The sequence below is a fragment of the Arvicanthis niloticus genome, chromosome 5 (assembly GCF_011762505.2).
Source record: "Arvicanthis niloticus isolate mArvNil1 chromosome 5, mArvNil1.pat.X, whole genome shotgun sequence".
In the NCBI taxonomy this organism is placed as follows: domain Eukaryota; kingdom Metazoa; phylum Chordata; class Mammalia; order Rodentia; family Muridae; genus Arvicanthis; species Arvicanthis niloticus.
The window spans coordinates 5750919-5763996 of record NC_047662.1 but is presented as its reverse complement, the minus strand read 5'-3'; the positions used below and the strand labels follow the sequence as shown (position 1 = coordinate 5763996).

General features: G+C 44.8%; 1 protein-coding gene across 10 annotated transcripts in view; it reads left to right on the top strand.

Annotated features, from left to right (window-relative positions):
* Rere (arginine-glutamic acid dipeptide repeats) overlaps nucleotides 1–13078 on the top strand; it is a 342417-nt gene that overhangs the window by 254513 nt on the left and 74826 nt on the right. For all 10 annotated transcript variants that reach the window (XM_076933703.1, XM_034501835.2, XM_034501837.2 and 7 more), the window contains one exon: nucleotides 8496–8594. In XM_076933703.1, the coding sequence (XP_076789818.1) occupies nucleotides 8496–8594 (99 nt within the window). The remainder of the gene's footprint in view (nucleotides 1–8495; nucleotides 8595–13078) is intronic.

The following is a 13078-nucleotide window of genomic DNA, read 5'->3' as shown; positions in this document are numbered from 1 at the left end:
AGGCAGGAGAATTAAGGCTTGAGACAAGATTTCTATTCATGGCAGCTTTGAGAAAGGGTATAATTTAATGTTTATAGCAGTCCATGAGAAGTTCAATCATGAGTTAATTAAACTGTAGGCAGTCATTAAGTATTATTTATTCTTTTGAGAGGCTTGCCAGTACAGCACTTATATATATTAAATTATAGAAAGTAATAAGCAAGGGGCGGTTTGTCAGGTAGAATAAGAGGAGCACATTGAACTTAGGCAATTACGCAGAAATGTGTTTTTCTTCTTGTGGCATGATCCTTTCTCACTGCTAATCAGGAAGGGTCAGGGGCTGTAACGAGCCTCTGAACAGTCTGAGCCATGTATCAGAAATAGTACTGCCAGTGAGGAAACCACTGTAGGGCTTATAACTATTTTAAATCTCATGGTATCTGATGCTTTGTGTCTCATGTAAAGCTTTCATGTTTCAGGGAAGAGGGCTTCAGGCACAGGGCTGGCACTGTGCCCATTTGACAAGTGAAAATGTCCATTCCATAGTTTATGATGGAGCTGGTAACAAGCATCTGACCCTCGGGGCTGGAGAGATGGCTCAGAAGTTAAGAACACTTCTCTTGGTGGAGGTCCCCCTTTCCTAGCATCCACATGGCAGCTCAGAACCATCTGTCACTCCGGTTTCAAAGGATCCTCCATGGGCAAAACAATCATTCATTCATAGACACACACACACACACACACACACACACGAATATATTTATAATATAAAATAAAATTATATATAATTATATTGGTGGTGGTGTTTTTTGTTTGATTGGTTGGTTTTTAAGAGTTTGAAGCCAGGTGGTGGTGATGCATGCCTTTGGGAGGCAGAGGCAGAGGCAGGTGGATCTCTTAAGTTCCAGGTGGTCTATAGAGTGAGTTCCAGGGCAGCCAGGGCTACACAGAGAAACCCTATCTTGAAAAACAAACAAACAAAGAGGCTGGAGAGATGTCCCATGGGCTAAGAGCACTTGGATGCTACTTCTAGAGGGCCTGTGTTCAATTCCCAGCACCCACATGGCAGTTTACAACCGTCTGTAATTTCAGTTCTAGGGGATTTGATGCCCTCACATAGACATACATGCAGGCAAAATACCAAAGGCACATAACATAAATTAGGGAAGGGAAAAAAAGAGTTTTGACCTTGCCTTGGATCCTGTACCCTCTTTGCAAAGCTACAGAAATACAGAAAGCATTGAACACAGTCCTTGGCAGGTTCTGGTTCAGCTGCGGGAAGGTAGGTGCCAGTTTCATCTTTGGCTCTGTGGTTCAAATCAACAGTTACTTTTCTTAAAGAGTAGAAACAAACGGTTTCCCAGAAGCTTCTGTTGTTTTTAAGCAGCAAAGACCTCTGCCCTGTCCTTGTACAGTCTGTCTGTCTCCCGATGTGCATCTTGATGGCTGGCATGCTGAGTTGCTCAGCTAGCCCTTTACAGATTGGTGGGGCCCAAACACCCTGCTTGTCCAGTGCTCTCTGCCTTTCTGGATAGGACACGTGGTAGGACTAGACTATAAGAAGTTTATGTATGCTCTGTGACAAAGGTGTGCCAAAATGAAGGACAGGACACATCCTAGCCAAAGCCTATGAGATGCAGTCCAGGGTCACAGGACACTTGCCTAGAAAGAAGAAACTGACGGGGATATTTGAAAGCTGGTAGGTCCATGAAGGATCCCCACTTTCTTACCAGATCCCCGTCTTTAGATCCTTGTTCATTAGCTGACAGCAAGCAAGAACTCATGCTGGTCACCCTGGCTGCCTCTGTGGTGATGAGGTAGATGTTTCCCTGAGTGGCATTTGTTCAGTGGGTGACATCGTCAGTCTCAGTGCTTCTCCACTCACTGCTCTCACAGCTCTAAGACTGAGTCATTCGGCTAGTTTTTGCAGTGATGTTTTCAGTAGTTGCAAAATACACAGTTCTCTGTGCTTTCCATAAAAAGTGTATTTAATCCCAGATTTGATCTGCGTAGCTTGGTACAAAATGGACAGAAAGGTTTAATTATCAATTATCCTGCTGTGATTATCTCTCCATAGCTACAGAGTAAAGCTGTAGGACAGCTGAGAGTTTCCATTGTCTCATTACTGCTTCTTCCCAGCTTCCTCTCAGGACCTTTCGCCTCAGTAACAGCTCAAGGCCTGCAGTGCATGTCCTCCCTGACATTCGTGTCTCAGTGGAGACCTGGAGGCAGGAGACGTGGCTGGCAGTGAGGAGGAGTTGCTGCTCTTGCCCAGGACCAGAATGTTTTCCCAGCACCCATGTCATGTGTCAATGCCTTTACCAGGCCTCTGCAAGAACCTTCTTGCACATGGTGTAGACACACACACACACACACACACAAACAATAAAAAGGAACAATACCTATGTTATGTTAACTTCAAACCAAGGCAGTGAGATGTTTAGGTGATAGTGCTTGTTATCAGGCATTAAAGGAAAATAATTTTAAAGATTTATTTTATGTATATGAATACAGTGTAGCTGTCTTCAGACACACCAGAAGAGGGCATCAGATCCTATTATAGATGGTTGTCAGCCACCATGTGGTTGCTGGGAATTTAATTCAGAACCTCTGGAAGAGCAGCCAGTGCTCTTAATGGCTGGACCATCTCTCCAGCCCAAAGGAAAATAATTTTAATGGCCATTTTTTAAAGATTCTAATAAGATAGCTATTATTTTGGTTAAATTTCCCAACTCTGACTGACATGAGGAATATGTGAAAATGTCCATTTTAGCTCCTCCTCCAGTTAGCTTACTTGTTCATGGTGGGTCAGGCAGAATCGAGCTTCTGTAGGCTGAGATCTGTGTGGATGGGGATCTTGTCCCCTGTGCACTGCTCCACTTTACACCATGGTTAGCCATACGTTCCCTCTGCTCACTCTGTTGTTCATAACCATGTCCATCTGAAGCCTAAAAGAGGGTCTGTTAGAGGTGAGTAAAGGTGAGTCTACATGGAAGGGGTGAGGAGGTCCTGCCCTCCAGGTGTTTCCCAGCATGCTTTAGCGATAGCCTAACCTGTTATGGAGCTCTGAAGGCCATAATCATTTGTAAAATATTAAAACTGTATCTTTGGTGAAACATGCTTACAGTTGCATGTTCTCCCTCCAACCCTTCCCCTCCCCCTCTTTCTACTGTGAGTTACCTGCAGTCCAGAACTAGAAGTACACTCTAGTCCCAGCTGTCCTTGGCTACATAATGAGCTAGAAGCATTGCAGAGCCCTACCCTAGACAGGATCTCACTGTGTAGCCCTGGCTGTCCTAGAACTCACTATGTAGACCTGGCCTCAAACTCACAGACATACACCTGCCTCTCTGCCTGCCAAGTGTACCATAGTCCTAACCATCTTTGAACTCACTCTGTAGATCAGGCTGGCCTCAGACCTTACAGAGATCCATCTGCCTCTGCCTCTTGAGTGCTGGAATTAAATGAAACTCTTGTTAAAATATTTTTTTATTTTCACAATATGTGCATTAATGTTTTGCCTGCATGTATGTCTGTGTGAGAGTGTCTGATTTTGGACACAGTTGAGCTGCCCTGTGGGTGCTGGGGATTGAACCCAGGTCCCCTGGAAGAGCATTTAGTGCTCTTAACCACTGAGACATCTGTGTAGCCTCCAAAAACACTTCCTGTTTTTAGCTTTTTGAGACAGTGACTGTGGACATTGGGCTTCCTCAGGAGCTCTGTCAAGCACTGCAGCACTAGGACTCAGACCAGCTGCTGCCCCTGTGGGAGGTGGAGCTTCAGTTCTTATCAGATCTGTGAAGGGTGGAAGGTAGCCATAACCTGAGCTTCTCACTCCTTTTTCTTCTGCTTAAACCTGTGTCACACTGGGCTGGGAGAGCATCTCTGTTCTTGGAGAGGATGGGGCTCAGTTCTCAGTGCCCACACGGTGCAGTTTCAGCAAATCCAACATCCTCTTCTGGTCTCCATTCCAGCAAACACTCATACCCAAAAAAAATATTTAAAATTAAATCATTCTATTTTGGTGTTTTGTAACATCTAAATTGTATTGCTATACATAAAGTATGACTTTTTTAATTATATGAAAAATTCCAGAAAGAAACAAGTCATAGATGGCATGCAACTTTCTTATTTTATATTGTTATACTGTTCTATTTTATTAGTGGTTTTTAGTCTCTAAATGTATTTTATTTAAGTTGAATCTTATCCTTCATGTGGATATTTAGGGAAGCAACTGGTTTATGTAGGTCCCACCGTCCATTTCAGGTGTCCACTGAGGCTTGGAAGCTTCTCCATTGCTAAGGGACAGTGGGGCTTCTCTTCCTTCTCTCTTCCTTCGCCCTCTCCGTTGGTTTTTTGAGACAGCGTTTCTCTGTGTAGCCCTGACTGTCCTGCAACTCTCTCTGTAGACCAGGCTAGCCTCAGACTCAGAGATCCTGACCCTAGTAGGAAATGTAACCATGGGCGCTGAGAATGGAACCCCGACCTCTGCAAGAGCAGAGATGCTCTCCCAGCCCAGTGTAACACAGAGTGTGGGGACCGAAGGTGTGCTCTGCCACCACCCACACTGCCTTGATGTTTCTCAGACAGGTTCTCTATCAACAGGGCATGAACGGTTATTACCTTGAGATGTTATCTCTCAGTGACAGGATAGCTCATCAGTTCAGAGTGTATGATGCTTTTGCAGAAGGTTCAAGTCTGACTCTTAGCATCCGTGTCAGGCATCTTACAGTCATATGTAACTCCAGCTCCAAGGGACCTCAGTTGACAGTTTTACCTGAGTTTACGTATGTGCCTGCACACACAGCCATACATGCAGAGATACGCATACGTGTAATTGAATTAAATGTGGTTATTTTTTCAAGGTGGTAAAACTACTGCTGCTGCTACTGCTGCTGCTGCTGCTGCTAATAATAATAATAATAATAATAATAATAATAATAATAATAATAATAATAGTAGAAGGTGGGGTCCCTCTAGCAAGATTACCTGTGTGTTCCAGATACATATTTGTTTCAGGGAAGAATTGGGTGGTGGTTCTTAAGTATTGATTGAACATAGATTGGTAGAAGCCGAGGAATGTTAAGAGGCTAGGCTACCAGTGGGTCAGTTGCTTGTTAAGAACTTTGGAACTGGAGAGCACAGGAGGGTCAGGCTACCATTGTGGTTGCCTCGGGTATCAGCGTGGTCTGAAGCATGTCCAGATGGAGGCATGTATACAAGTGTGTGGGGTGTCTTTTCTTCAGCACCCCACCAGAAAGTCAGCTGAGTGTCTCATGCAAGCAGCAGTGTGTTCTCTGACAAACCAGCAGCCACATATCCACTTGCCTAAAACTTGTCTAGTTCTCTCAGAGGCAAGCAGGATTAATGACATTCAATATCAGTTCACTTCCAGACTAGGCTGTATGATCTTAGGAGCAATTTCCTGTGTACCATAATAGAGTTCTCATGAAATGTCATGAGCTGCAGTATTACATGGCTTTGCTTATAACCTCACCAGTCTTCAGTCTAGACGATGATAAAAACGGAGCCAAGCCAGGCCTGGTGCTGCATGCCTGTAGTCTTCAGTCCCAGCACTCAGGACGCTGAGGCAGGTGGATCTCTGTGAATTTGAGGCCAGCCTGGTTGACATAGTGAGACCCTGTCTTTAAAAAAAGGAAGACAAAACAAACTTGCCTGAGAGCGCTTCCTCCCTCTTCGTGACTTTCCCTTCTGAGCACCCTTCCCCCAACCCCACTCCTTGAACCCAGTACAAGTGTGCGCATGTGAGTGTAAAAACCAGAAGTTGACATCATGTGTTGTCCTTAGTCACTATCCACTTTCTCCCTCCCTCCCTCTTTCTTTCTTTCTTTCTTTCTTTCTTTCTTTCTTTCTTTCTTTCTTTCTTTCTTTCTTTCTTTCTTTCTTTCTTTCTTTTATATGAGTGCACTGTAGCTGTGCACACCAGAAGAAAGCATCAGGTCCCATTACAGATGGTTGTGAACCACTGTGTAGTTGCTGGGAATTGAACGCAGGACAGCTAGAAGAACTGCCAGTGTGTTCTTAATCTCTGAGCCATCTCTCCAGCCCCCTCTTTTCCCTTTTAAATATATTTTTTTAAATTTTACTTATAAAGCCGGGCAGTGGTGGTGCACACCTTTAATCCCAGCACTTGGGAGGCAGAGGCAGGTGGATTTCTAAGTTCGAGCCCAGCATAGTCTACAGAGTGAGTTCCAGGACATCCAGAGCTATACAGAGAAACCTTGTCTCAAAAACAAAAAACAAAACAAGAAAAATTACTTATAATTGTGTATATGTCTATGTTCACATGATTATAGGTGCCTTCAGGGCTGGAGGCATTGGCTCTCCTGGAAGGAACTAGTGTTACAGGCAGTTGTAAGCCACCTAAGACAAGTGGTGGGTACAATTCAGACCTCAGGAAGACCAATGTGAGCCAGTGTCTCAATAGACTCTCCCTGAGCCTGGAGCTTGCCAGTCCAGCAAGATGTACTCATAGGAGTTATTTGCTCATAAATGGTGGCTGGGAGTTTTATGCAAGCAGACCCTCTCCACGGCCCATAGTCTTCCATGCTGTCTTATCACCATCCCATACACTAGAATAACTTCTTATAAAATAGTATTAATTTATTGCCCTTAGGTTTTTATTAGAAGTTTCAATTTTATCAACTTGATTTTATTTTAAATTATCACTAAAATATGTACTTTTTAAATTGAATTGGCACATAAATTTTCTTTCTGTTCAGTTTTGTGTCACATTTTATCATTCAAAGTCCTCAATGTATTAGAGAACCTGCCAAATGGTCCCTTGTTTTAAGCAGAGTATGAACATGTTTTGATCTTTTTGTGCATCTGAAAGAAGGCAGCTACAGAAGATTGGATGATAAAGCTTACCCAGTGTAGGCAAGCAGGCTTCCACTTGGATGGTGTCTGCTGAGGGGCAGGACTTGAAGGCCTTCGTTCTTTCACTTAGTTTAACAAGTATGTCTCCATCTTGAGCTGTGATAAGAAGACAGACCGACTTCTGCCAGGGTTAGAGAGTCCTGCAGGCTGGAGGTGTAGGTCAAGCTTGAGGATCTTTCTGCCCAGTGATGATTCTTCTCATCACCCTCTGAAAGGGAAGGAGGGATGTGGGGGCCTCAGCAGAGTGCTTTCGTGGGACAGGAGTGACCAGTGGCCGCAGCACTGCTTGGTGCTGGGAACCTGTGGGTTATGAGCTTTGATAGGAAAGGCGTCTGCTCTGAGGGCAGCTTCTCCATTCAGAGCTGTAGGAACACAGTCAGGTCTTTGAAAGTCTGTATTTGGACTCTTCTAATACTTTCTAATCGTTACTTCACTAAACAGATAGACAAGGATCCAGTCTGTCAGCTGACAGAGCCAGGCATGGAGGCACTCACCTTTAGTAACAGCACTTGAGAGTCAGAGGCAGTGGGATCTCTGTGAGTTTGAGGCCAGCTTGGTCTACAGAGTAAGTTCCAGTACAGCCAAGGCTACATAGAGAAACCCTGTCTCAAAAAATCAAAGTAAACAAAAGAATGGAACAGGAGCATGAAGCTTCTGTTGGGTTTGAGTCTTGACTCCCACCTCGTGGTAAGCATCTATACTCATCTTTCCAAGCTATGGCTTCCTCACTTGTGAGATGGTGTGACATCGTAAGATTAAATACAGGTATAGCTTTCTTATAGGATTAGTGAAGGCACTGAGTGCCCTGTGTGTGTGCTAAGCACCATGCCAGGCCGTGTGTGTTCTACAGATTTTGGATTTTTTGGGTTTGGGGTGTGTGTGTCTGGTTTGATTTTTGGGTTTGGTTTTCCAAGACAGGGTTTCTCTGTATAGCCCTGGCTGTCCTGGAACTCCTTCTGTAGATCAGGCTGGCCTCGAACTCAGACCTCAGCCTGCGTCTGCCTTCCAAGTGTTGGGGTTAAAGATATGCACCCCCACCACCAAGCCTTAATGCTATTCTTGCCAGAATGTTCTCTGTTTTACTTGTCTCCTTCCCTGTGCAAATCAGTTTTCTATTACTATAGCTAATTCTGAGCTAAATCATCTTGGGAATGTAAAAGTTTCCTTTATTTTGCCCATGACTTCACAGATTTTAATATGTGGTATGGCTTGGCTGGCTACCGTTAGTGCTTATAGTTGAGGTAACATGTTACGTAGTAGAGTCTCTATGAAGGAGGAAGCTACTCATCTTGTGGTAGGTGGGAAACAAACCTGTGTAGATCCTCCCTGTGTAGGTCCTCCCCTTCGAAGTCCTAACACTTCCCAGTGACATCATGCTGGGAGTTGAACCTTCAGTAGTATCACAAAGGGACAGTCTCAACAGCAGGGATGGGGGTTAAGTTGGGAAGGCAGTGGTCAGCTGACAGTGGAATACCACAAAATATTGTTCTTCCATGATTCCTTTAAAAGAATATAGGTATATATAGAGAGAATATAAAGGCATGGGACTTGTCATTATTGATTTGCCTTGATGTCTATGTGGTACAGTTAATTAACTAAGGTCGTTGTTGTCTCAGCTACATGAAAGCAGTTATGACGCCGGCAAAGCCCTGCAGCGCCTGGTGAAGAAGCCTGTGCCCAAGCTGATCGAGAAGTGCTGGACAGAGGATGAAGTGGTGAGCATCACCCGTGTGCCTTGTCTTCTGGGCCTTTGGGATGGTTCTTCTTGTATTCAACCTCCGTGTTCCCCATGGGAGCAGACTGTTCATGGTAAAAAGGAACAGCTATGCTGAGAAGAGCCTTTGCTGTACAAGCATGAGGACCCGAGTTCCAATCCCTAGTGTGCCTGTGACTCTTGAATCCCCAGGAGCTGTGACAGGAGGGTCGCTGTGCTGTTGCCTGCCTGGCTTTTCTCTAAGTTCATCGAGACCCTGTCTCAAAGGAACAAAACAGCAGAACACCTTCCCTGCTGACTCTGAGAGGTGCCTGTAATGTAGCACACACCAGGGAAGAAAGACTTGATTTGATTTAATATCCTTAGGATCCATAGGTGATGGGGAAATTTTCTCTGAGTTTAACAGTTGCTCCTCAACTAGGTTGGTGTGATTTTGATTTTGGTGCAGGATAGTATGTGATACTTTCCTATTTTAACCATGTCAAAACCAGAACCTGGAATAGTGTGCTGGTGACTTGAATTTAGGACCTCAGGCTGAAAGCAGTTGCTCCAGAGCAGGAAGCGTAGACTTGATTGAACACTAAAGGAGATGGATGGGGGGGAAGGAGCCTATAAACACAGATATGCACCCTGCGGTTCCCAGTCCACAGAGCTCATCAGGCTACACGGCTGCTGACTTGTAAAAGGGGCTGCTGTAAATACCTCACAGGTTTCCTTGCCTTTGCAATATGACAGTGGCTGCCTGACATTTATTTGCCCTTGAGGTCAAATGCAATTGAAATACACAGAGTTGGTGGAAAGTTCCTTAGTTCTGTTCTAAAGCATACTAAGGAAAAGTATTTAAAAGTGTTTTTTGTGATACTGTTGACTTTCATGCAACAGTATTTATAGTGTGTGCTAGGTCCTATGCTAGGAGCATTGCTAAGAACATGATATTTCTTAGTGCCCCGAAAGGGAAATCATCTTAGCTCAGGATGTGCCAGTGGTGGGAAGTGCCCAGGAACCAGGCAGGATAAGGTGGGATAAGGAGCAGCTGGGTGGGACACTGCCTTAGAGAACTGGTCAGGAAGGCCTTTGGGGAGTGAGAAGGGGAACAAGAAGTCTAAGCACTTAGGTGAACTCTGTGACTGGTGTGTGTAAGAAATAGGGAGGGTGGTGGCTGGGATACAATGAGGAGAGGGCAGAAGGGAGGAGGGGAGGAGGGGAGGAGGTGGCCACCAGGGGCCGAACAAGTGTCACCTGGGGAGCTGTGGTTGAAATGTTGTCATTTGCTCCACAAATACATTTTTCTGGTTGGTGGGCTTTAGGGTGAGGTCCATGTATATGGAAGGCAGAGCCACAGGAATTTCATGTTCAGGTGATGGCTAAAGGAAAACACACACAAAAAAAATTGATCTGTTTTGAGAGGTCATGCTGACACACTTTTACCATAAGCCTATTTTATAGGAAGGAGCTAGAATTCCGATTGGTACGATTTTCAATTCTGCAGAAGCCTTTTTAGAGAAAGATACAGGGGAGGAAAGGACGGAGCGGACACAGGACACAGGAGTGGCTGTGTCACAGGGCATCATGCCTGTGCAAGTGTAGTAATGACTCCAGTATCCATTCCTGCAGCCTGAACTGCATCTCTCCTGAGTGCCTCTCCTCCACTGTCTGCCACCTGTCCTGAGGATTCCCTCATCTTCTCCTGCCTCCTCCTCTGGTGGCTGCTCACCCTGCTGTCCCCCCTTCCTGCTCCCCCTTCCACTGCTCCAGCCCTGACTCCCCTGTCCGTTCTCTCATGACCTCTCATTCCCTCTGGAATAACACACAACAGAGCCCTCTAACAAAGCCCTCTGCTTTTCTAAAAGAAAGACAAGTTCCTTTTCTGTAGCTCTTCTCATGCTGGCTCTGCTGCTGCAGAAGGGTGGGGGGGATGCGGAGCCTTGGGCATCTGAAAGAATCCAGCTTCATTTTGAAAACAAAACAGGGTTCCAAAGTGGTAAACATTCCAAATGTGGGATAATGATTCTTAACTGTGGAAGCACACGTTGGCTTGGGCTCATTTTTATCATGTTTGCTTCTTGTTTGAGAAAGAGTTTGGCAGTCACCCAGCCTTGCAGAGCCTCTGGATCTAATGGTTCCCTTCTTTGTGAAAGCTGGAAGGTGACTGAGAGGATGCGGTGGGTGGTTGATAGGTTGGAGGAAGCCTCTGATGCATCTGCATCAGATCTGAATAGCTAACAGTGGCACAGTGGCGACAAGGCAGTCCTGTCACCCTAGCCTGCCTTCGGCTATGAAAGCCTCAGCTGTGTTAGTGGGGCCCCTTCTGTTGAGTTCACCATATTTTCTCTGGTGAATTTCTCCCTGGGAATAACAGGAATAAGCTATACAAATGTTTCCAAGCTGAAATAGGTACACAAGCCCTCTGATTCTTCCCTCTTGGTATCCACATACTTGCAACATTCTGGTTATTTTGTTGTCTCCAGCATGTTAATTTGATCATAAACTCAGTATCTGTCTGATGTAACTAAGTGACTTCCACAAAATGGTTGTAAATGCTGAGTTCAGAGATCCTCTGCTGGGCCAGAAAGGTGACCTGCATTTCCTTACTTTGCCAAGCAACTGTTCCATGAAGAATCCAGCTTCTGACCCTCAGTGTAGACCATTGGTTCCCAACCTGTGGGTCAAGTCCCCTCTGGTGGTTGCATATTAGATATCCTGTGTATCAGATATTTATGATTCGATTCATAACAGTAGCAAAGTTACAGTTATGAAGTAGCAATGAAATAATTTTATGCTTGGGGGTCACCACAACCTGAAGAAGTGTATTAAAGGGTCGCAGCCCTAGGAAGGGTAAGGACCACTGGTGTAGACCCTAACTGTATCTTAAAGCTGAGCTCAGTCTTCTGCCTGCTCTGTAACCATTGTCCTCTTCTGACCTTCACCTTGTGTTTGCTCTTCTTTTTGCTTTGTTTATTTCTTTGAGGTCTTATGTCCTAGGCTCTCAAATTCCATATGTAGTTGAGATTGACCCTGAACTCCTGATTCTCCTGCCTTCACCTTCCAGGTTCTAGGATGATAGACATGTTTTTCTCTTTTTAAAAGTTTTATTCTTAGATTTGTTGTTGTTGTTGTGAATAAAACTTAAACACAAGCAAGTGAATGCTCTTGTAGGTGAGAAACCTCAGAGAGACCTCAGACTGCCCTGGAGCTGGAGTCTCAGTAAGGATGTTGGGAGGCGCTGACTCCTCCTCTACAGGAGCAGCAAGTGTCCCAGCCGTCAAGGTCTCTCCAGCCCTGTCCATCTCTAGTCTGAGCTGACTGTATTTCTACTTTATAAACTTGGTAGGGGTGAACACTTTGGTGGTGAAGGTAAAGTCTCCCAGTGACGAGCTTGCAGACTGTGTTTTGCAAAGACTGTCTGCTGTAACTAAGTTCATCTTGAGTCCAGCATTTTAAAATGTGGAATGATTGGTTGATATGTATGAATTATGTAAGAATGTTTACATGCTTCCCAAAATTGACCTTAAATTTTAGACTTTTGTAGCCAGCTTAGTGGTATACACCTTTAATCCCAGCACTTGGGTGGCAGAGGTATTTGAGAGTTCCAGGGCACTCAGGTAGCACAGCCCTGTCTCAGGGTTGGGAGCAGGTGGATTTTGAGTTTTGAAGAAGTCTTCAGGTTCTTATTCATCTTTGTCAGCAGCAGCAGCATGGCAGACACTCCTCCTAGAGACAGTGGGATGTCTTCCCCTGGTGCTGTAGTCCCTCTCCTAGTTTATGGAGACGATGTTCTAAGTGAAGTTAAGTAGGGGCTGATGGAAGTAAGCCCTGCTGCTCTCAAATCAAATTAAACTTACTTTAGAGCTTAGTTAGGGATACTATTGTTGTGACGAAACCTGTGCCCCAGAGTGAGTGACAGAGTTTATTTTGCTTACACTTCCACATCACTGTTCATCATTGAAGGAAGTCAGGACAGGAACTCAAACAGGGCAGGAACCTGAAGGCAGGAGCTGATGCAGAGGCCATGGAGGAGTGCTGCTTACTGGCTTGCTCTACCTGCATTTTTATAGAACCCAGGACCACCAGCCCAGGGATGGACGCATCCACAATGGCCTGGGCTCTCCCCCATTAATCATAATTAAGAAATTGCCCTACAAGTTTTTCTATAGCCCTATTTTTATGGAGGCATTTTCTCAATTGAAGCTCTTTCTTCTCTGATGACTCTAGTTTGTATCAAGTAGACATAAAACTAGCCAGCACAGTTGGGAGTAATAGCACACACCTTTAATCCCAGCATTTGGGAGGCAGACACAGGTGGACCTGAGTTTGAGGCTAGCCTGGTCTACAAATGAATTCCAGGATAGCCAGGGCTACACAAAGAGACTCTGTCTTGAAAATCCAAAAAATAAAACTAGCCAGCACAACTAGTGTTTGTAATTCCTGAACTAGACACTACAAACAAATTCTGCATTCATAGAGCAATTACAAGAATCACCTTGG